This window comes from Hyperoodon ampullatus (genome assembly GCF_949752795.1).
Source record: "Hyperoodon ampullatus genome assembly, chromosome: 10".
Lineage (NCBI taxonomy): Eukaryota > Metazoa > Chordata > Mammalia > Artiodactyla > Ziphiidae > Hyperoodon > Hyperoodon ampullatus.
This window is the reverse complement of record NC_136923.1, coordinates 3,225,454-3,246,741: the sequence shown is the minus strand read 5'-3', so window position 1 is coordinate 3,246,741 and position 21,288 is coordinate 3,225,454. Positions and strand designations below refer to the sequence as shown.

Sequence of the window (21,288 nt, the reverse complement as noted above, 5' to 3'; positions counted from 1 at the left end):
GACTGTCTGGATACAGTGGCCACAACATGAGGTGTCTCTGAAGTGCGACAGGTGTAGAGTACGTGAGGCAAGTGAGCGGGGTGTGAGGAACATACTGGGAAGAGCTGGGCTAACCGGCACCAGATGCTTAGCTTCAGCGTCGGAGGCTAATAGGGCGCGGTGGGGGCTGCGGTAAACTAGACGGCAGAGACTGTAGCTAAGGGACAGCTGCCCCGCACCCTCGCCACCTTTTACTATTTTTAATATCAGTTTTATTGAGGTATCTTTCACGTACCATACAATTCACCCATTTAATGTCACAATTCAGTGGTGTTTAGTGTATTCATGGATGCAGGCAACCATCACCACAGTTAGTTTTAGGTTTTTTTTCACCTCGAAAAACCCCCAGATACCTCAGTAATCACCTCCCTATTCTTACACACACACATATAGGAAAGGGTATTGGATTTTGTCAAATGCTTTTTCTGTGTCTCTTAAAATATTTTTTTGTTTGTTTTTTATTCTATTGATATGATGTGTTACATTAATTGGCTTTCAGATATTAAACTAACTTTGCATTCTGGGATAAACCCTGCTTGCTCATGATATATAATTCTTTTTACGTGTAACTGGTTAAAGTTTGCTGGTGTTTTGTTGAGTTTATGTTCAAATTCCTGAGAGATTTTGGTTTGTGATTTTCTTTTTTGTGATGTCTTTGTCTGGTTTGGGTATCAGGGTGATAGCACCCTCATAGAATGACTTAGAAATGTTCCGTCTTCTAATTTTTGGAAGAGTCTGGGTAGAATTGGTAACAGTAACTCTTGAAAGTTTGGTAGAATTAACCAGTGGAGCCACCTGGTCACGGGCTTTCCTCATAGGTAGTTTTTTTTTTGTTTTTTTGTTTTTTGTTTTTTGTTTTGTTTTGTTTTTGCGATATGTGGGCCTTTCACTGTTGCGGCCTCTCCCGTTGCGGAGCACAAGCTCTGGAGGCGCAGGCTCAGCGGCCATGGCTCACGGGCCCAGCCGCTCCGCGGCATGTGGGATCTTCCTGGACTGGGGAACGAACCCGTGTTCCCTGCATCGGCAGGCGGATTCTCAACCACTGCGCCACCAGGGAAGCCCCTCATGGGTAGTTTTTGATATGAATTGAAACACTTCACTTCTTACATGTCTATCCAGATTGTTTATTTCTTTTTGAGTCAGTTTTGTAGCATGTGTCTTTCTAGGATGATCTAGTTTTTTTGTTATTTTGTTTTCCTAACATTTTCTTACCTTCTTCCAGTGGGCGACTTTGGTCTTTAGCTGTCTTGTTGGAAGGATGCTTTCTCACAGTGCAGCCCCTCGGTGAAGGGCGAGGAAGCACGTCATAACGTTCCTGTTTTTCTCAGAGGCAGATGTTTGCCCAGAAGGTATCCTGGAGGCGCCTTGGCCGCCAGGGTCTCTGCTTCCCCCCACCTCAGGCCTGTGTAAAGACCACTGAGGCTCCAGGTGGAATCGGGTTCTGGTTCCCTTTGCCTCTTCTGTAAAGTGCGGGAGGGATTTTTCATGGAGTGTTGACAGCCGATGACAGCTCCTCGCAGCTTCTCGGAGGGCTGTTTCTGAAGGACGTTTACACGTTTCTATGGCATTTTCCAGCTGCTAATTAGCAGCATTCTCATTTCCCTTAATCACAGAGACAAGGAAGCCCACAACATTTCTTCAGTTAGCTCAGAGAGAATTGTTTCTTTCTTTCCTATGGATACCCGTTTGGAGGCAGGAATGGCTGGTGGGTGTGTGTCGGCTTCCAAGCGTCTCTGGAAGGCAGTCTGGCGCTCACGCACCGCACCGGGGCTGTGGTGGGGTGATTATGCCCACACCACGCACCCAGGGCTGTGCAGGCTCACACAGACCCAAACCCTCTGCAAGGCACCTCTCTTCCCTTCTTGGCTAGTTTACACATGATTTAAACTCAGGGTTTCTTTCTTCTCACCAGTTCTTTACATTTCAAAATAAGCCCTCCACGCAGAAGCTGGGTGATTATAAGGTCGGCGGCTGGGAAGTAACCTAGCGTGTGCTGAGCCCTCACTCCTTTCATTAACGCATTCACCCTGCAAAGGTGGGTGCCCATCACGTGCCAGGCCTGGTCCAGGCTCCAGGGATTCAGCGGGGAGCAGTCAGACAGGGCCTCTCTGGGTCCTGGGATGTGCGGCTGGTCACAGTGACGTTGTACCTCTGAGGAGGTGCATCAGAAGGGGGTCCTTCCTTGGGTCGGGGCAGGTGGTAAGTGGTAGCAGTGGGGCGTGAACTCGGGTGCGTCCCGTCTGTGGTGTGTTCGCCTGCGGGAAGCCTCCGGGCTGGCTGGGGCCCTTGGATGAAGTTTCTCATCTCAGTGTGACCCTGGTCATCCCCCACCAGCCTCAAGGGCATCCATGTCTGCCGGGGGCATGGATCCCCACCCTCTCGCATGGCACGGCCTGGCCACCACGAGACGTCGACGGGCACGCATGGGAAACGGAAGCGGGTGGTGCCAGCAATGTTCAGAAGTATCCTCAGGGTCCTTGCTCTTCTGTAGATGCCACCTGTCAAGGGACAAGTGTGAAGTGTGATGGACCCTGGGAAGCGGGGGGCCGTGGTGACGTGGCAGCCCCTCGGGGTCTGGCGGGCACAGGTGGACGGCGCGAGCAGAGCGGCCCCTGACGCCACACATAGCATCTTAATGCACAGTAACACCTTCCCGTCTCCAAAGAGATGACAGGACTTCTCCTGGGCTCTCAGTGGGAACCTTTACCCCTTGGGAACAAGAATTCATGCTGGGCGTGGGTTTACCCACCTCCCCTCCTGCACATGCGTCCCCCACACGTCCATCAGGAAGCAGGTGGGTCTGGAGCCTGGAGAAGGGGGTGGTGACACATACACGGTTGGGGGGGAACAGGATCCCTCCCCCGCCACCCCCACCCCTGTGCCATCTGCTGGCCGGCACGTCCCCTCCCTTCCTCCAGTGGTTTGTCTCTGGAGTCACAGGTCAGCACGCCCTTAAAGCGCTGTTCATCGTTCAGTGGGCTGGCAGGAGCTGATGAGCGGACGGGCCACACGGCCCTTTGGTGGGTGGCAGCCTGACGCCGTCTTCCGCTCCATCATCCAGAAGGCGCCTGGACGTCCAGCTGCTGGGAAATCAAGCGGAAAAGGAATCGATTTCCCCACCATCATTTATGTCTTCGTTTAAAATGCGCAAAGTGGCTCTTTCGAAGGAGAGAAAAAGAGAAAGAAAGAACGCCTCCGTGTGCCCCCTGTGCGGGTCTGGCCCCGTTGGTACAGCGAGCGCGTCATTTCTCTGCATCATGAAGGACGTGCCGCTCCTGACAGCGGCAACTTTTGCAGGAGGATCAGATTAGAGCTCTCGCTTCTCCCTGTGATTTTTAAATGGGTTCTCTCTGGGGGATGTGTAATAAGCCAAGTGAATCGTCCTCCGCAAAACTGGAGCCCTGTGGCCTCCAGCCCCCAGTCCTCAGCGTATTTGATACCAGACTAGCGTGGACCTGGGTCAAACTACCCAGCCGTTGTTCGGAGCACCAGCGTGATTTCCACTCTGGAATCTTTATTAAGCGACTTGAGTCCTTGTGTGAAATACCCTGGGCCCCCTTCATCTGTGGATGTGCCTGTGAGCCCAGTGCTGCTGGCAGAGTTCTCAAGCTGCCAGCCCCTGCCACCTCCCCTGCCCGACGGTTCCTTTCTGGCTGCTGGTGGCATCCAGCTCTGGGAAGTGGCTGAGTGTGGGAGAAGAAGCCGTAAACTGGGGGCTCAGGCACCGTGTTCCCTCCCCAGTGCCGCCCCTTCAAAGCTGGGTTCCCACCCTGGGTGGGCCTGTCTCCCCATGTGTTCACTGAAGGATGTGGACCAGAATCAGCACTTCCCAAATAGATGACAGTACCTGGGGTTTACAGACCCCTTTTTTCAAAAATTCCCAAGTGTTGACAAAGCCAGGACTGAAGCTGAGCTGGTGGAAGTGCAGGACTCCTTACGTTAACCAGCGACTTGGAGCTGTGACTCTGGATCTCAGTATACTCGACATGCTGGGCGGGGGTCTCGGCCAGGTGTGAGGCTCGGTCCTGAGGCTGCGTTAGGGGAGAAGACAGCCTGGGGGGAGGATGCACAGGGAAGTCTACATCGAGTTGGAGTGAAGAGTGGTATAGCTGCAGCAGGAGAAGAGAGCAGAGGGGCAAAGGTCCCGACCTTCCGGATCAGGGGAGACTTTACCAAGGAGGGACACTTGAATGGGACTGAGGGTGAGTGGGAGCCAGCAGGTGGACACAGGGGGAGGACAAGCCCCCAGACCTCAAAGGTGGACTATGCAGCCCTGAGGCGGGTAGACAGGCGCCAGCTGGCTGGAGTGTGATGGCCATGGGGGAGGGTGTTTTGCAGTGAAACCAGAGCCCTGGGCAGGGGCCAGATCGTGCCAGGTTGTTATAGGATGTGTTAAGGATGTGGGTTTACTCTGGTCAGCCTTTGAAGGCTTCTAACCTGGGTGCAGTGGGATAGTATTTGGTTGTCTCCTGACATTTTTCCCCCACAGGTTCTTGACATTGAAAGTGTAGCTTTGCCAACACTGAGCAGTTCACTGTACCCACCGCCCATCTCCCACCCCCAGTGAATATAAGACCACAAATCTCAGGCAGCAAACCCAGGGCCAGGTAGAGATGGGAGGCAGCCGTGGGGCCCACCCACTAGCTCTATGACATGCGTCCACCTGCCCAGCCCCCAAGACCACTCAGTTGAGATGCAAGCCTAAGCAACATGACAAATTACTGCGAGTCCATCCCCAACATGAGAGAGTGGTGATGATGCAGTTTGTCTGGGGAGAGACTCTTCTGAAGGTGGGATCCCTGGAAGGAAGTAGAGAAGAAGACTTAAAGGGGGCCTTTGGCAGTGAAAGCGTGGAAAACAGGAGCTTGGATGAATTCCTGCACTCCAAACATTTTATGAGGGCTCTACTGCAAACACAGCAGAGGTAGAGGTGAATGTGGGGATGGGCAAGATTCAGAGAGCTCGCACTGAAGACTTGATGGCCTCCTCGGCCCATTCCCAGGTTCTGAGAGTCTGTGGGTTCAGATTAGGATTTCCCAGTGAGAGCTTCATTTGGAAAGCAGTGGTCTCACACTCTACCAGCCCCTGACTTGCAGTTTCACAGGAGACCCCATGGGATGCTCTTCTCTTATGGGAGCTGCAGGGGCAGGTGGCCTGGACAGGAGGTACGGAACCCTGGGTGTGAGTCCTCACTCTGCCAAGCTCTGACCACCCCCACCTTGAAGCAGCTTCCATTTTCTTCTCTGTAAATTGTGCAAAGTTAAAATAAATGCTCTCTGAAATCTATCCTGGCACTAACATTTTACATCCCAAGCCCCTCCCCTGGCTGGCAGTGGGTGCTCATGCTGAGGGGTGGGGTTTTCCAAGCCCTGGTCCACAGTCTCTGGGAGACAGTGTCCCACGGGCGATAGGCTGCTGCCGTGAGCAGCTGTGTAACCACACCCACCTCTGACCTTGCAGGTGCACCCTTTGCTCCCGGGCACCTCAACCATCATGATCCACGACTTGTGCTTAGCCTTCCCAGCCCCGGCAAAGGCTGACGTTTATGTCTCGGACATTCAGGAGCTGTACATCCGCGTGGTGGACAAGGTCAGTGTCAACTTCCTGTTATGGCTCCCTCCCTGCGGAGGCCTGGAGAGCAATGGGGGTTCAGGGGGTGCTTTCCTCCTGTCCACCTGCAGCTCGCAGTACTGTTTCACGTAGCATTCTGGGCTCAGTGCAGAGCGGCCTCCAAGGGTATCCGTCTTCATCTCAGTTGACACCTGTAAAACCTGGCTGTAAATCCCGGTGGAAGTTGTCCCCACGTTAGCTGCAGCTTGGGAATTCCTGTCCTCTGACTGGTGCAAGTTACTAACCAGCCCGGTACATGCACTGCTGAATGTGAATTTTCTCCCCAGTATGTACATTTTGGATTCTCAGAAATTTCAGTGGCAATTGAATAAGATGTACTAATGCCAAGTGCTTTTGCAAAATGAATACATAATAGATCTAGGCTTTTCTTTAATGTGAAGAGGGATTTTATATTACTCCAAATACCTGAAGTAACTGCAGTGATACTTAAAGAGGGATGCTGTCAGAGTCCTATCTTCCTGGGGGGAGAGAATAGTTGGTAATTAAAGGGGGACATTCAAGCAACTTGGACTCCTTAAGAGTCAGTATTCTCTTAGCCTCAGGTAGTCCTCCTCTGATCTCATTTCCTCTGGTGATTTGCTTCCAGACTTGAGTTCTTTCACTAAACATTTCTGACTCATGTTTCCCAGAGTTTTCACCATGTGTATTATGTGCCAGGTATGAACTCTTGGGTCAATGAGCACTTATTAAACCCCCACTGTATGCCTGTTGCTATTCTAAGCTATGGATTATCTCTCTAATTAGATTGTTAATTCTTTCTTTTTATTGGAGTATAGTTGATTTACAATGTTGTGTTAGTTTCTGGTGTACAGCAAAGTGATTCAGTTATACATATATATATTCTTTTTCAGATTCTTTTCCATTATAGGTTATTATAAGATATTGAATATAGCCCCTGTGCTATACAGTAAATCCAGTTATCTACTTTATACATAGTAGTGTGTATCTGTTAATCCCATACTTCTAATTTATCCCCCCCAAGATTGTTAGTTCTCCAGAATGGGATGTGTCATTTATTCATCGAAGTATCCCCGAGGCCCCTTGACTACAGAAAGCACGTAACCGATTTTCATTTGTTGATGGGCTGATAGTCTGAAGGTCATCTTGGGTCTGTAGGTTTGAAGTTGTTGATGCTTTTGCAGAGAGCCATAGGGTACCACAGGTGGTGGCATTGGTCACTCGAAGGCCACCCCTGAGTCTCTGTCCCCCTTGATGTAGGTGGAGATTGGGAAGACGGTCAAGGCATATGTTCGCGTGCTGGACTTCCACAAGAAGCCTTTCCTGGCCAAGTACTTGGCCTTCATGGACCTGAAGCTCCGGGCAGCCTCCCAGATCGTTACGTTGGTGTGAGTCCTTGCAGGATCAGGGCTCAGAGGAGGGCATCTCAGGGCATTGCCGACAGGCCTGTTGGGGGAAGAAGTCCCAGCTTCTCCCTCTGTTCCAGGGCCCTCGACGAGGCCCCAGACGACTACACCGCAGTGTTCCGCGTCCACGGCGTGGCCATTGGCCAGACCAGTCTCACTGCAACCGTGACCGATAAGGCTGGACAGAGAATCAACTCAGCCCCACAGCAGATTGAGGTAAAGCTGTTCCCCTAATGCTTCATGGCCTCGGCCCAGTCCCTGTTGCATGTTGGGGCTTTTTTGTGATAGGCTGGGCGTTTTAGGGGCAGCCCAGGAAGCCACGTGGAGGGGCCGTATTAAACTGCCCTACTGTGTCCTCTGATGAAAACGGGGCCTTCACTGGTCCCGGGGACCTGGGGCCACAGGAGGGAGGGGGCTGGGTTACTTCACTGTCTCCGGAACGGAGGGGGCGTGGCGTGGCTCAGGGGAGGGGAGCTACTGCCGCACAGCAAGGGGGTAGCTGGGGAGGCGTGCGGACAGGTCTGGGCTTGTGTGCAGAGGTGCCCATTGACAGTCGGGGCCTTAGAGGCGGTGCGCTCCTCGGGGGAACTCCGGGAGCAGCAGTTCTGGGTGAGGGAGCTCCAGGGCCCCGACACCGTCTCAGCTGTGACAGGAGCCCCACAGCCGCCAGGGCCAGGAAGTCGTGTCCAAGTTTATTCTTTGGCAGCACTAAACCGGTCCTGCCTCCTCCTCCACCGTCTCGGCCACATAGGGCCGGTGGGCTTGGTGTCGGCGGATGCGGTTGGTGCTTCTAGATGGCAGTGCACCTTTCTTCTCCTGCTGAGAAGAAAGTCCTGTCTGCCTACAAATGACGCAGCCACACGGAGACCACTCCTCACGCACAAAGCAGCCCCGGGCCGACTGGCACAGCTTATGGCAAAGCAGGGGTTGTAGGGGTACAGGAGGAGGACCTGGGGGCTTTGCCCTGCTGCAGAGACGGGGGCATCCTCGTCCCTGCCCCTCGAGTCCTGCTTTCCTCCTCTGGCAAATGTTGAGGACGTCGAAGTAGAGCGCTCTTCTAAGGGCATTAGTCAGTAGAAATCTGGAGACATTTAGTGGAAGAGACACCTTCCAAAGAGGAGTTGGCGAAATCTCGAAAGCAGTGGGTTGGAAACTTGGACATGTGTCAGATCTCGTGGGGACTTGTTGAAACACAGTGCAGGACCCCACCTCTGACTGGCAGGTCTGGGGCAGGCCGGGGAGCGGGCATTCCTACAGCTCCCAGGTGGCTTCCACAGGAGCAGAACACGGCCCCGAGAACCGCAGATGCTCGGGCCCAGGAGTGGGATGAGGTCTCGTGGGGACTGCTCGGGTCGGGCTCCCCCAGGGTTGGCCGGGACCCCAGGCGCTCGCCGGCGCCCCCTGCAGAGGAGTGACGTCTGTGCACCGTGCTTCTCTGGGATTGAATGGGACTGTGTCCGGCCACAGGAGCTTGGAACACAACGGGCCCCTTTCTCCCTTGTGTCTCCACACCCAGGTCTTTCCCCCGTTTAGGTTGATACCCAGGAAGGTGACGCTGATTATCGGGGCCACGATGCAGGTAGGAACCAAAGGCCACGCCCCCACCCCACCCCAACCCGCGACCGGGCTCTGGCTGTGTCCCCTGCCTGGGGCTTCAGGACGGGCTGTGGAGAGTGCTGGGGTGTTGGCACCCTTGCCCCGAGGGTGAGGCACGGGCCGCCAGGGGACGGGCTGACGGGCGCAGCTCTTCTCCCTCCAGATCACGTCCGAGGGCGGCCCCCAGCCTCAGTCCAACATCCTCTTCTCCATCAGCAATGAGACCGTGGCGCTGGTGGGCGGTGCCGGGCTTGTGCGAGGCCTCGCCGTGGGCCACGGCACTGTGTCGGGGGTCGTGCAGGCCGTGGATGCCGAGAGCGGCAGGCTCGTCGTCGTGTCACAGGTAAGGGCGTGGGCTGCACCGCGGCGGGCACCTTCCGAATCCGCCCTGCACACAGCCTCTGGGGTGAGGCTCACCACTCCCCAGGCAGCTGGCGGGGCTGGTGACCCGGGCTGGGAGGAAGCCCTGCTGCTGGGCTGGGGCTCTTGCCAAGGGCCGCCCTCTCCCAGGGTCTTGCTTCTGCCCTCTGAGCCCAAGCCCCTGCCTGTCACCTACCCCCACCAGGGCCAGCCCTGCACTCGTACCCCTGAGGTTGCCCTCTTCCAGACTGAGGCTCCCTGGCTGCTCCTTAAGGGGCAGGGTCCCCAAGCCCCATGCCCTGGGGACATTCCAGTGCAGGCTGACAGTAGCCGTTGTGACAGCAGACTCTGCTTTACGTGCCTCCCCAAGTCCTCTCCGGACCCTCTGCTCTGCCTGTGTGCAGGTGATGGGCCCGAGGGACAAGCTAGTGACCCACGGCCACCACACGGCTGCTCTAGGACCTGACCTAGTATTGCCAGCATCAGAGCCCTCCCGCCTTCAGGTCTTCTTTTCCAGCTGGGCTTGGAGATGTTCTCCTAGCAGAGTTGGGCTGCTCTAGGCTCTGACACACTTGCTGGGTTATGGTGTATGTTTTTGGAGGCATGTGCTGACTTGGCTGCTGTACACGAGGGTAACTGGACACCAGTAGTGTTTCAGACCTGGATTTATATTTCCAGGAGAAAAAGAAAGCCTGAGTCATCCGCCAGTGTCTTTGCTCAGCTAGAAGTAAAGTCATCTCCCCCGCCTCCTCGCTGGAGTGGGGGACATTTCCTGACCAGTTTCCTGGGTCAGCAGAGATGCTGGAGGCCGACTCAGGGGAAGCCTCACCCAGGAGGGTCCCCCTGTCCCATATCGGTGGCACTGACTCCAAGCAGGTGAAAGCGGGTGTCTATAAGTCTGATCGTTTCTGTCTTTCCCAGGGGCAGGCACTTCCGTGGGCCTCTGGGAAGGACAGGGCAGAGCATGTCCCCCTCCTGAGAAGAGCTCAGGGTGCTTGGTTTCTGCCCCGTGTCCTTGGCCTGCTGTGACCCGCAGGAGCGTCGGCTTGGTGGTCAGGCCACGCTGGAACCCCGGCTCGAAGAGGGCGTTTTGTCCTGGGTGGTGTGGCTGTGGACAGGAACTGGGCTCCTGACAGCGGTCCAGGAACACCGCTGAGTTAGGAGCACCTGAACACACAGCTCTGGGTGCTGGGACCCCCTGGAGGGGGTGGGGCTGACTTTGACCCGACACTGAGTGCATCGATTTACTCCTTTCCCAGCAGTTCCACTCTCTCTCCAAGTATCCCGCTTACGCCGCAGTCCTTTTGAATCACTGGGTGGATACTCCAAGTTTACCTATCTATTTTATAAAGACGAGAAACCACTGGGCATGTGAGAGTAAAATTAAGGACCAAGGAGGCCCTGCTTTGTTTCTCTCTAAAGAAAGGGTTGCAGCCTCAAGAACAGGCTTGTTTTTCTCCTCCTGGGGGCCCGCGTGGCTGACACAGCAACTGGCTGGAGATTGGTCCAGAGGACACAAGGCCATGCAGTCCCTCCTGGCCACCCTCCTCTCTAGGCTGACCTCACTGGGCCACCTCTCTGCGTCTCCCATCTGGCAGGCTGGGGGAGGGGCTGGGGGAAGGCCCCGGTGCCCCTTGGTAGATGGAAAGGCTGCACCACCAGCTCCATCTGAAAGGCGTCTCCTTGAGCCCAGGCAGGTGGGGGCTCAGCCTGAGGCCCTGAGGTCCACGTGTCCCAGAAGGGTATGCGACTCTGGTCAGAAGCTCACGGTTCCATCTGTGCAATTCAGGTCACCCTAAGAATCAGCTCCCAAAGCCGAGGAATAGTCCAGGACTAGCAGGGGAAGACAGCAGTGAGAAGGATGAAGGGAAGGAAGGGAAGGGATGCTAGCTGGGCACCTACTATGTGCTGGGAGTTAGCCCAGATCACAAGGCACAGGAGATGGGCTCACGTGAGTGTATGTAAAAAGGGCTTAAGGGTTTTAGTAGCCTGGGTTCAGCATGTGTCAGCAGCACTACAAAGAAGCCAGTAAAGTTAGTCTTTGGCCAAATTAACAGGAGTATAGAATTCAGAATGAAGGAGGATATAGTCTATTCTAATCACACTCTGCCTGTGGCTCCTGCATTTGTCCCGGTACTCTGCTCAGAGACAGACAGGCTGGATTTGGGGTTGGGAGGTCTGGAGACCTGTCCTGTGAGGGCTGCCTGGCCTAGAGAGGAACAGTCCCTGGTCAGTGTCCCCAGGTCTCTGCGGTGCTGACCTGGAACATCTGGATTGGACAGGTCTGTAGGCTCAGAGGACCAGGCTGGCACCCCCAGGGGCAGGGAAGAGGCAGCAGCCAGGTCCACGTGGGGCGAGCCACCCACAAAGCCAGGCCTCCTAGGGAAGAGGAACATCATGGGTACCTTCTGGCCACATGGCTCTGAGCTGGCCTTGGCAGGAGCCTCCTTCCTTGGGGAGGGTGTCCCTTCCTGAAATTTCCGTCATTAGCACACAGCGCCTACGCACAGTCAGCCTGAGCCCCAAAACCCTTTTCCTAGGATCTCGTGGAGGTGGAGGTGTTGCTGCTCCAGGCTGTGAGGATCCGTGCCCCCATCACTCGGATGAGGACGGGGACCCAGGTGAGGCGGGAACCTCTCCAGGCCCTCCTGTCGGAGCTCTCGGAGCGGCCTCTTGGCCAGGGTCAGGCCCTGAGCTCTGCTTCAGGATGAGCTTGGGGCTGCTGGCCGGACGCCGTTCCCTCTGCTGGGACAGTTCTCCATGCCCTTCACCTGCTGGACCCTGTTTACCCGGGGGTCCAGCTTCACTCCCCTGGCCTTTCCTGCTGCAGCCCAAGGGCTCGCTGCCATTGTCCCCAATGGTGCCATCTCCTCACACACGGCGCTTATGCCTGTCGCCCCGTGTGGGTGCCGTCAGCAGGTGGTGCCTGTGTCTCCACCAGTCTGTTGCCCTCCCACACCTAGAATAGCACCTGGCACCTCGCAGGAGCCGGTGTTTGCACGGTGCATACCTTTCTCGGTGCCTTCTGTGTATTAGTCCACATGGTGCACATAACAGCCCCGAGAGGTAGCTCCGGGGTCATGTCCGTGTCACAGAGGAGGAGGTGCGCACGTGGTAGGCTTAGGGTGTCTGCGCAGCTGGTAGGCGGCGGGACGGGGCGCCGACCCACATCCTGGCTCAGGTCCGTCCCCGCCTTTTGTTGCATCACCTCCACGTGCTCCCTCTGGTCGGCGCTCGGTCAATTCAGATTGTCGGAGACTGAGTCCACCCCTTGTAAGCAGGGACCCCCGCTAGACTGAGAAAGAGGGGAGCAGTGTAAGCTGTGTGGCAGGGGCTGGGGGCGCTGCAGGTGTCCCAGGGCTAGAGGCGGTCGTTTAGGAATGGGGTCTCCCGGCCGAGCTGCGACAGCCCGCGGCCCAAGAAGGACGGGAGGGGCGGGGCTGGCGCTGTGTTCCGCTCGGTCCTTTGCTGTTTCCTCAGGCCTCCCGGGACCTATGCTGCACCTGCCACTGCTTAGGGAGGAATTGGGTGCGGCTCCCGTTGCCCCGCAGAGACGGGGAAGTGCCCCAAGTGTCCGGGGGGTGGGGCTGCGGCCGCTGGACCCTGGCGGTCATGGGCCTGGCTTCTCCCCGCAGATGCCTGTCTACGTCACCGGGATCACCAACAACCAGAACCCTTTCTCCTTCGGCAATGCCGTGCCGGGCCTGACCTTCCACTGGTCTGTCACCAAGCGAGACATCTTGGACGTCCGGGGGCGGCACCACGAGGTACCTGCCCCCCGCAAAGTCCCCCGACTCCATCCCGGACAGTGTTGGGGTGGGAGGGTTCTCACCACGTGTCTTGCGCTTCACGCCCTCTCGCGGCTCCCCGACTCCTTCTCCCAAGGCTGCGGCCACACTGTCCCTCCCCGGTGTCCCTGCCGGCCTCTCAGTCTTGCTCATGTCCAGGATCCCGGCCGCCCAGCTCCCCCCTCGCGGTTCCCAGGACAGTCGCAGCCTTTTCATTTTAAGCCCATTCTTGCCGACCACTGCGCTGCACAGGGGCTTAGTGACCTGTTAGCGGAAGGCGGCAAAAACGATAGCCTGGTGGGGACGTCACAGAAGTTCCAGAACATCTCGGGGTCCTTGTTGGGGTCCCCAGTCTGTAGCTTCTGACCCCCTTTCCGAGATGACGCCTGGCAGCCCTGGGGTTTTCTCCAGGTTTATCCCAGGATCCCACCCCTGTCCCCTTAGGCCTCCCTAGGGGGTCCCCGGCCCCTCCCTAAGTCTCAGCTGGAGAGAACGTGCTGCCCCCGTTTGTATGAGCTGGAGCCCATGCGTGAGGAGGGGGGACGCGCCCAGGGTCGCCCAGCCAGTGGGCTATGGGCCGGGTGCCGGCCCTGGTGACTACAGGCTGCCACCCCGGGTGGGCCTTGGTCACCCAGGACCCGAGTGGGGTTGGTGCCGGGGGTTTCTTCTTGTCTTATCTGTGGACGGGGGGGGAGGGGGCCAGGCATGGGATGGGGGTCTCCTGGAGGCTGCCTGAAGCTCATCTAGTGCAGGACGAGGGCCTCCCCCCGACCCTATGGGACCAGAGTCCTGTCCCCAGACTGTTCCCGTGGTACCCGGACGTGTGACTTTTTCACAGATAGCCCACGACGGGGGCTCTAGGGGGGAACACCCCAAGTCTAACATCTTCTCGGTGATTCGCCTGACCTCCCGCACAGTCGAGGCCTTGAGAAGTCCTGTGTGAGAACGCTGGTTGGCCTAGCCTCTTCCACAGGCTGCTGTGAACAACGTGCATCGCAGCATGGGGTGCCCCGCACTCGTGCTGGGGTGGGTGGCCACGGGCTGCAGCCCCCAGTTAGCAGGCCCTGACGGGGCTGGAAGGCAGCAGGATGAGAGCAGGCAGGCAGTGCGGGGAGTCTGGGGCTCCTGTCCGGCTCTGCCCTTTGGGGACACCTTTGACATCTGTCGCAGGCATCGCTCCGGTTGCCGTCGCAGTACAACTTTGCCATGAACGTGCACGGCCGGGTGAAGGGCCGCACCGGGCTGAGGGTGGTGGTCAAGGCCCTGGACCCCACAGCCGGGCAGCTGCTGGGCCTCGCCAAAGAGCTGTCTGACGAGATCCAAATCCAGGTAAAGGACAGGTGGGCAGAAGCCACCGTCAGCGGGAGAGCAAAGGCCAACCCAGCAGCCCTGGTCCTCCCAGGGGCCGTGTGGGCACGTGTCGGGGCTGGGGGTTGGGGCTGGGGGTATGAGGTGCTGTGGGAACCCAGAGATGGGGTGACCCAGGGCTTCACGGATGGGGGACGTTTCAGGCTTGGGGGGCCTGGCATGTGCACAGGGCTGAAGGTCTGAAGTAGCTTGATGTGCTCCCAGAATAGCAGATAATTCTGAGCTCAGAGTCTGGGGTGCCTTCTTGGGGGAAAAGCCTGGAAAATTGTCTGAGCCAGGCATTCATTTAGTTGTCTGTATATTTCACAAACATGTGGCGCACTTAGCAGAAGCAGACACACTCTCCCCACTTCCCAGGCCGGCTCCTACAGAGCCTGCGGGGCAGGAGCTGCAGGTGTGGCTGCCCTAGATGAGCCCACAGCCCCGGGGGTGAAGTGCCCCTGCGGGTCCCAGGGAGCGGGCAGCAGAGGGTCCTGAACGGCCTCGAGGGATGTGCCCTGGAAGACAGAGGGTGCGACCCATCGTTCACTGATGGAAACCGAGCCTCAGGACGGGAGGTGGCCTGCACAGAGCCCCTCGAGGGGGCACCCAGCAGGACTCGGACCAGGCAGGACCGGAGCCCAGCCACCCCTGTCCAGCCCAGGGCTCAACCCACGTCTCTCTCTACCACCCCTGCCCGCTCTGGGCCCCTCTGTAAAAACAACGAAGAGCATTTTTAGCTTCAGGGACCCCATTCTGCTAATCTGGGACTCAGTAATGTCTGGGTTCCCCTAAATTGAAAAGAAAAACTGATAGCAGCCCCTAAGTATCATGAGAAAAGAAATGGGTTCAAGCCCCCTCTTCAGGAAGGAGCAAACCGTTTCTAAACCAGGCACGTACCTCATTAGGGGCAACGAAGCAGATTTCAAAGAGAGAAACGCCTGTCTGCCAACCCCTGCCTGCACAGGCACACAGGCACACACACAGATACACAGACACGCACACATACACAGGCACACAGACACACAAACACAGACACGCACACATACACACACAAACAAATACACACACAGAAACACACAAATACATGCTCTTCCTAGCTGAAAACAAAACGAAGCAAGTTCTGATACCTATCCTGAAATTAAAGACAGGGCTTTGCAGCTGCCAAATTCTGTGACCTCAGTCAGGTCATCTAACCTCTCTGCGCCTCGGTGTCCCTGGCTGACGGCAGATGGGTTTTGAGTACATCAGAAACTTAGAGACGCTGCGTCCAGCCCACAGAGGTGTTAAATTTGGCTCATTCAGTGCTTTGAAACAATTTTTATTTGTTGCCAACATTTAAAAATAGGAAGATTTTGGGCTTCCCTGGTGGCGCAGTGGTTGAGAGTCCACCTGCCGATGCAGGGGACACGGGTTCGTGCCCCGGTCCGGGAGGATCCCACATGCCGCGGAGCGGCTGGGCCCGTGAGCCATGGCCGCTGAGCCTGCGCGTCCAGAGCCTGTGCTCTGCAACGGGAGAGGCCACAACAGTGAGAGGCCCGCGTACCGCAAAAAAAAAAAAAAAAAAAAAAAAAAAATAGGAAGATTTTGTCTAAATGCCCAATATGAATACATGGCATGATGCCACACGGCAAAACCAGCAAGAGATAAGGGCCAGCCTCCCATTGATAGAGACGTGCCCCCCAGTATCACAGGCCCCCCAGCCCCCATCGTCTCCCTGGCACCGAGGCCGTTCACCATGGTGCTGGCAATGGTGCTTTTCTGCCGGTCACATAACAGGAGAGGAAGGTCTCCCTTGTACCTTCATCTCCATCTCAAGAGGGACCACAGAGGTCCATGCCTAAGAAAAGTGGGAGGGGACTTGTGTGTGCGTGTATTTCCTGCGAGATACGTAATCAGTGAGGCAGCTTCACTCTGGATGCCGCCTGCCTGGCAGAAGTGCTCACGTGACTCCAGAACCCAGTCTGGCTCCCAAGGCCATGCTCCGTGCCCTGTCAGGAAGCACTGCTACTCCATCGTGTCTCACGAATCCCCCAGCTCTGTGAGACAAGCGTGGCAAGGATGATTACTTCTAGACCCTTTTTACAGATGAGGAAATCGAGGTTGAGTGTATAGTCAGAACATGGCGATGCGCAGAGGGCGGGGAGTCAGGCCAGTTTCCTCTTGGAAAATCATCCATCAGTTCAGATGATTTTAGACACAGGCCCTTAGGAGCGTCCAGCTGGTCTGATCGAAGCAGAAGCCAGCGGGGAGCCAAAGCTGTGCTTGGCATCTAGGCTCGGATGCCAAGCACACCAGCAGCCCTGAGGGTCCCTGGAGATAGGTCCCTGAAGGGTGCTGGGCGCGTCAGGCTGCGTGCAGAGAGGGGTCTGGAGCCCCGTGGCAGGATTAGAGTCCATCTGACATCATCGGGTGTGTCGGCTGCTGGCCTGAGGTCACCAGGCACCCCGTACCAGGTCTGTGCGGATCCTGCTGGAGCCTGGCAGGATAGAGGGTGAGAGGCGGGGCTGAGGGGGTGGATCTCGGAGGGGCACGTAAGGAGCGGCATGTCTCTCAGAGGCGAAGTGAGAGCCTTCTCCAGGCTCCGTCCTGGCAGCATCGGCGAGCAGGACCTTAGACCCTGTCACTCTGCTGCTTTCCACACACATACGTCCCGAGAGCTCGGGGGAGGCCCGTGCTTCTGTGAAGCAGCCCCAGGGGCTTCACCAGCGCAGGGTGAAGGAGGAGGAGATCCCTCCTCACCATGCCTTCGGCCTCCTACAGCTCAGCCCTTACCACCACATCACCAGCTGCATGACAGGTTCTGGCACCGGGCTCTCTCACCCCTGGGAGACAAGCAGACCCTGGACGTGGTTCCGGGGGTCACAGGAAACAAAACTCCCCCTCTCTTCCAGGTGTTTGAAAAGCTGCGGCTGCTGAACCCTGAAATAGAAGCAGAACACGTGTTAATGTCGCCCAACTCATTTGTCAAGCTCCAGACAAACAGGTACATGACTCAACACGGCTTCATCCAGGTTGTGAAGCTGTGCTCACATCCGACGGCTCATTTGTCGAAGTCGTCAGGAGCCGTGGGTGCCTCGGGCGAGCTGCACCTCCCTCCTGGTGTCATGCCGGAAGCGGGTGCGACCTCTGCCCTCCTCCCCCGTCACTGTGGACGTCCCCTGCTCGTCTGCAGCATCTCCCCACGGGCCCCTCTTCTCCCTGTGGCCCAGAACCTGTCATGCTTTCTGCGGACATCCACTGCTTCAAAGGGGGAAACGTGCCAGCTTGGAGGTGTTCAGTTTCTCGAATGCCCCCGTGTCTTCGAGACTTGCTGTTCCGTGTAGTCTAGGAGCCGGGGCGTCACCTGGGGGTTCGTGAAAATGTGGATCTCGGCCCCTGCTGGGTGGTGGGGACATGCATGAACGCAGAGAAGCGGGGTTTTGAAACCCGCCTGCAAACCTGCCTCCTGCCCGGCATTCTGAGACGATGCTTTGGGTAGTGATGCCTTGTGTGTGAACTGCGGGTGCAAAGTTCGGCATTGTAAGGACCACTGGAGAAACACACAGACGTGGGGGATGCACAGCCAGAAGTGTCACCTCCCGGCTCCATGCAGGGCTCTAGGTCAGAGGTGGGTGACAGCCGTGCCCTTGAGTCCAGGGGGGAAGAGGGCAGTGTAGAGAGAGAAGGGCTGTAATGAAACGAGGTACAGTGTTGAAGCCACAGCCCAAAGGAAGGCCTTCCATGCAGGGATCTGGGGAGGCACGCCCCCAGTGGACATGCTGGAGCTGGGACTTAAAGGATGCATAGGAGGTTAAGAGGCTGGGGTTGATGAGGGAGGAGAAGTTTGAGGCAGAAGCAATGACATTTGCTTAAAGTCATCTGCAGAGGGTTTGTGGGGCTGCGGCACAGAGAGAGGGTGAGCGGGGGCCAGGCCTGGGAGGCTTTTCCTTCCTTTCTTTCCTTATAACGTCAATGAATATGTAAAAGAGCATAAAATACTGCATAATCTGTCTTCTCCCCAGTGCATATTATCAGTACTTTTCCAAACCACGTTCTTAGCAAGTGGCCTTATCCAGTTACTGGCCCTTGGAAATAGGACAGGGCAGGGCCATAACTCCCATTTCACAGTTGAGGAAGCCGAGGCCGAGAGAGGGGACACGTGCCTAAAGATGCACAGTTGTCAGCGGGCTGTTGGGTCTGCCTTTGGGCTCCATCCAGCTCAGAGCCCCATCCTCTTCCTGCTGCACCAGGCTGCCTTATTTCAGCAAACTGAAGACAGTTGACCACGGAAGGGTCTTTGACAGCAAGCGTCTGTGCTGCTGAGGGGACCCTCAGCTCCCGCATCCTTCCCTCCCACTGACTAGCTCGTGGAAGGTGCCGCTCTCCTTGGAACCCTTGGTTTTACAAATTAGGTTTCCCGTTGGCAACTGACGAGCTGCAGCAGGCTGTGCACAGGGTCCTGTTGCACGGCAGGGCTGAGGTTGGGCCTCTTCTCACGGGAGCAGCGGGACTCCCAAACCCCGGGCCCCTTGCTGTGACACTCCTGCTGTCTGCGAACACGGGTCTGGTTTGTTTTCCGAAGGGATGGCGCCGCCTCTCTGAGCTATCATGTCCTGGACGGTCCCGAGAAGGTTCCCATCGTGCACGTTGATGAGAAAGGCTTCCTGGTGTCGGGGTCCATGATCGGGACATCCACAGTCGAAGTGACCGCCCAAGAGGCCTTTGGGGCCAACCAGACCATCATCGTGGCTGTCAAGGTAGGATCACATCCGCCTCCTTTTTGGAGTGATAAAATCAGCAGTGCTGTTTTCCCCTCGCAGGTGTGTAAGTGAATATACTCACCTTCCAGCCAAGAAATTGTCTGGAAGAGTTTATTAAAGGTCCTAGGTGAGAAGCTGCAGCATCTTCTGGATGTTGGAGCCGAAGATCCTTAGAGGTGATTGATGGCAATGACCTCGTCTCATAGATGGGGAAACTGAGGCCCAGAGAGGTCCGTGGTTTTCTGGGACTGGCCCTCCAGTGTCCTGACCAGTCAGCAGTGAATGTGTGCTGGCTCTTGACCCAGAAACCATTACATTACAGACGGCACCTCGTAGGATGAGGTGACCTGTCATACAGGCAAGGAGACCGAGACTCAGAGTGTCACACAGTAATTGAGAGTCAGGCTCTGGGTTCTAGCCCACGTCGGCCTGGCCCTGTCGGTGTCCTCCAGTCCCGGCCAGCACTCCTGTGTCCCCTTGCCATTCTGTGCTCCTCAGAGACAGGACTTTCTCCTTGGGCGTCCCTGGGTCGGGTCCTGGGGTTTATCCTGGACAGGGTTTTCTTTGCACAACTGATCCTCAGTGACAGAGAAAACACACGACCACTGTAATATTTAGATTTTGCTTGGGTCGTGGGCCTATTTCCTTCCTGACATCTTTTTGTTTCAAGATGGGTGTCTAGCAGGGAACCCCCCACCCTAGTTTCGAGTAAGTGAAAGTGACTGACCACCCATCCTGTGTCCACAAATAGTATTGAGCGCCAGCTCTGTGCCGGTCACTGCACCCCTGATCTTTGTCAAAGAAATTGGGTTTTTTGGGGGCTGGCTTTTTGGCCAGGATGGATTTTACCTGGAGTCAGAGAACCACGTCTGCTCTCTCAAGAGCTTGTGCTCTAGGGCTCCCGAAACCCGTCGTCCCCTCCTTTTCCCGTCTCCCCTTCAAATGGGGCATCTGCTCCTGGCAGCTCTGTAGCGTACGGAGGTCCCCAGGCAACGCTGCCCCTGCAGTCCGAGTGGGCATTGTTTCTACTTTAAATGCCCGGAGAGCCAGATCCTCCAAAGAAGCTGAGCAGTCAAAGCCAAGAGGATATTTTTGCAACATGAATAATGATCTAATTTTTCACAGTCATGGCTTTTGACTCTTGTGGGTCGGGTTTCCTGAGAGTGAGACCGGCCGCCAGGCAAGGAGGTGCCGACGTCGCGGGCTGAGCCGGTCTCTCCATGACCCCAAGTCGGTCCAGCCCCCATGCCTCCTGAGACGGTGACTGGCTAGGGCCAGGTGTTCTCGGGAGGGGGCTCTTCAGAGAGGTGTTCCTGGCGCAGTTGTCACTGTCCTTGCTCACTGTCCCCAGGTGTCCCCTGTTTCCTACCTGAGGATCTCCATGAGCCCTGCCCTGCACACCCAGAACAAGGAGGCTCTGGCGGCCCTGCCCCTGGGAGTGACCGTGACCTTCACCGTCCACTTCCACGACAGCTCCGGAGACATCTTCCATGCTCACAACTCTGTCCTCAACTTTGCAACTAACAGGTAGAGGGTGGGCCCCCCTCGTTCCCCACATGAAGTCACGTCTCGATCAGACCCAGATCTGATTCATGCAGGGGACTGATGACCACACAGAGAGGCCAGCGCCACCGAGGGGAGAGTTTGTTAGTCACGATTCGCAAGAGCAGGGGGTGCGCCTTGGTCGCAGGGCCACGGGGGAAGCACCAGGCTCGGCCAGGCATCAGGAGCAAGGAGAGGCGTGGCCGAGAGTCTTCATTACCAGAAGGCCTGCAATCATTCAGCAGAGGTGTCCCCCCAGTGGGCAGGAAGCAAAACCCAGATGTCGGGGTTTGTAATAAGATTTTGTGCGGCCGTGAAGGCTGGGCTGCAGGGGAGATGCATACAGCCCTGGTCGCTGGCCTGGCCCTGTGGTCAGTGGATGCTGAGCACCAGTTATACCTGCTACAAAAGCTGGTCAGAGACGTCACACACCTTCCAACGCTCAGGCCCTTCTGCGTGCCGTCTCGCCGACTCCTCGCTGTCACCCGTTCTTAGAGGCCCAGAGAGGTCAAGCCACTTGTCCAGGGCCACACAGCCAGGAAGTGGGGTTTGAATACCACGTCCCATTGGGCTCCAAGGGCAGTTCTTTTTGGCTGATGCTTCTGAGATACAAATGCAGCCTCAGGCCTAATGTGAGGAGAGAGGGTGTGGTCTCCAGGAAAGAGAGCTGTGGCCTCAGGCTAGACCTGCCCACATGTCTGAGTCTACTGGAGCAGCGGTTCTCAAAGTGTTGTCCCCAGACCAGCATCATTACCACCGCCTGGGACACTTAAAAATGCACATCCTCAGGGCCCAACAATCTGGGCTGTAAGGAGGCCTTCAGGTGATTCTAAAGGTTAGGAACCGTTGTCCTGGGGGACGCAGACCAAGCGAAGAGCA

General features: G+C 56.6%; 1 protein-coding gene across 1 annotated transcript in view; it reads left to right on the top strand.

Annotated features, from left to right (window-relative positions):
• The window catches only part of NUP210 (nucleoporin 210), a gene marked incomplete at its 3' end in the record, with an annotated part of 100,243 nt that overhangs the window by 67,776 nt on the left and 11,179 nt on the right, over positions 1-21,288 (top strand). Inside the window, exons 21-31 of the mRNA XM_079713598.1 lie at positions 5,500-5,628; positions 6,889-7,016; positions 7,115-7,250; positions 8,551-8,613; positions 8,794-8,973; positions 11,531-11,611; positions 12,626-12,757; positions 13,949-14,107; positions 17,020-17,111; positions 18,690-18,864; positions 20,219-20,394. Of these exons, the coding sequence (XP_079569724.1) occupies positions 5,500-5,628; positions 6,889-7,016; positions 7,115-7,250; positions 8,551-8,613; positions 8,794-8,973; positions 11,531-11,611; positions 12,626-12,757; positions 13,949-14,107; positions 17,020-17,111; positions 18,690-18,864; positions 20,219-20,394 (1,451 nt within the window). The remainder of the gene's footprint in view (positions 1-5,499; positions 5,629-6,888; positions 7,017-7,114; positions 7,251-8,550; positions 8,614-8,793; positions 8,974-11,530; positions 11,612-12,625; positions 12,758-13,948; positions 14,108-17,019; positions 17,112-18,689; positions 18,865-20,218; positions 20,395-21,288) is intronic.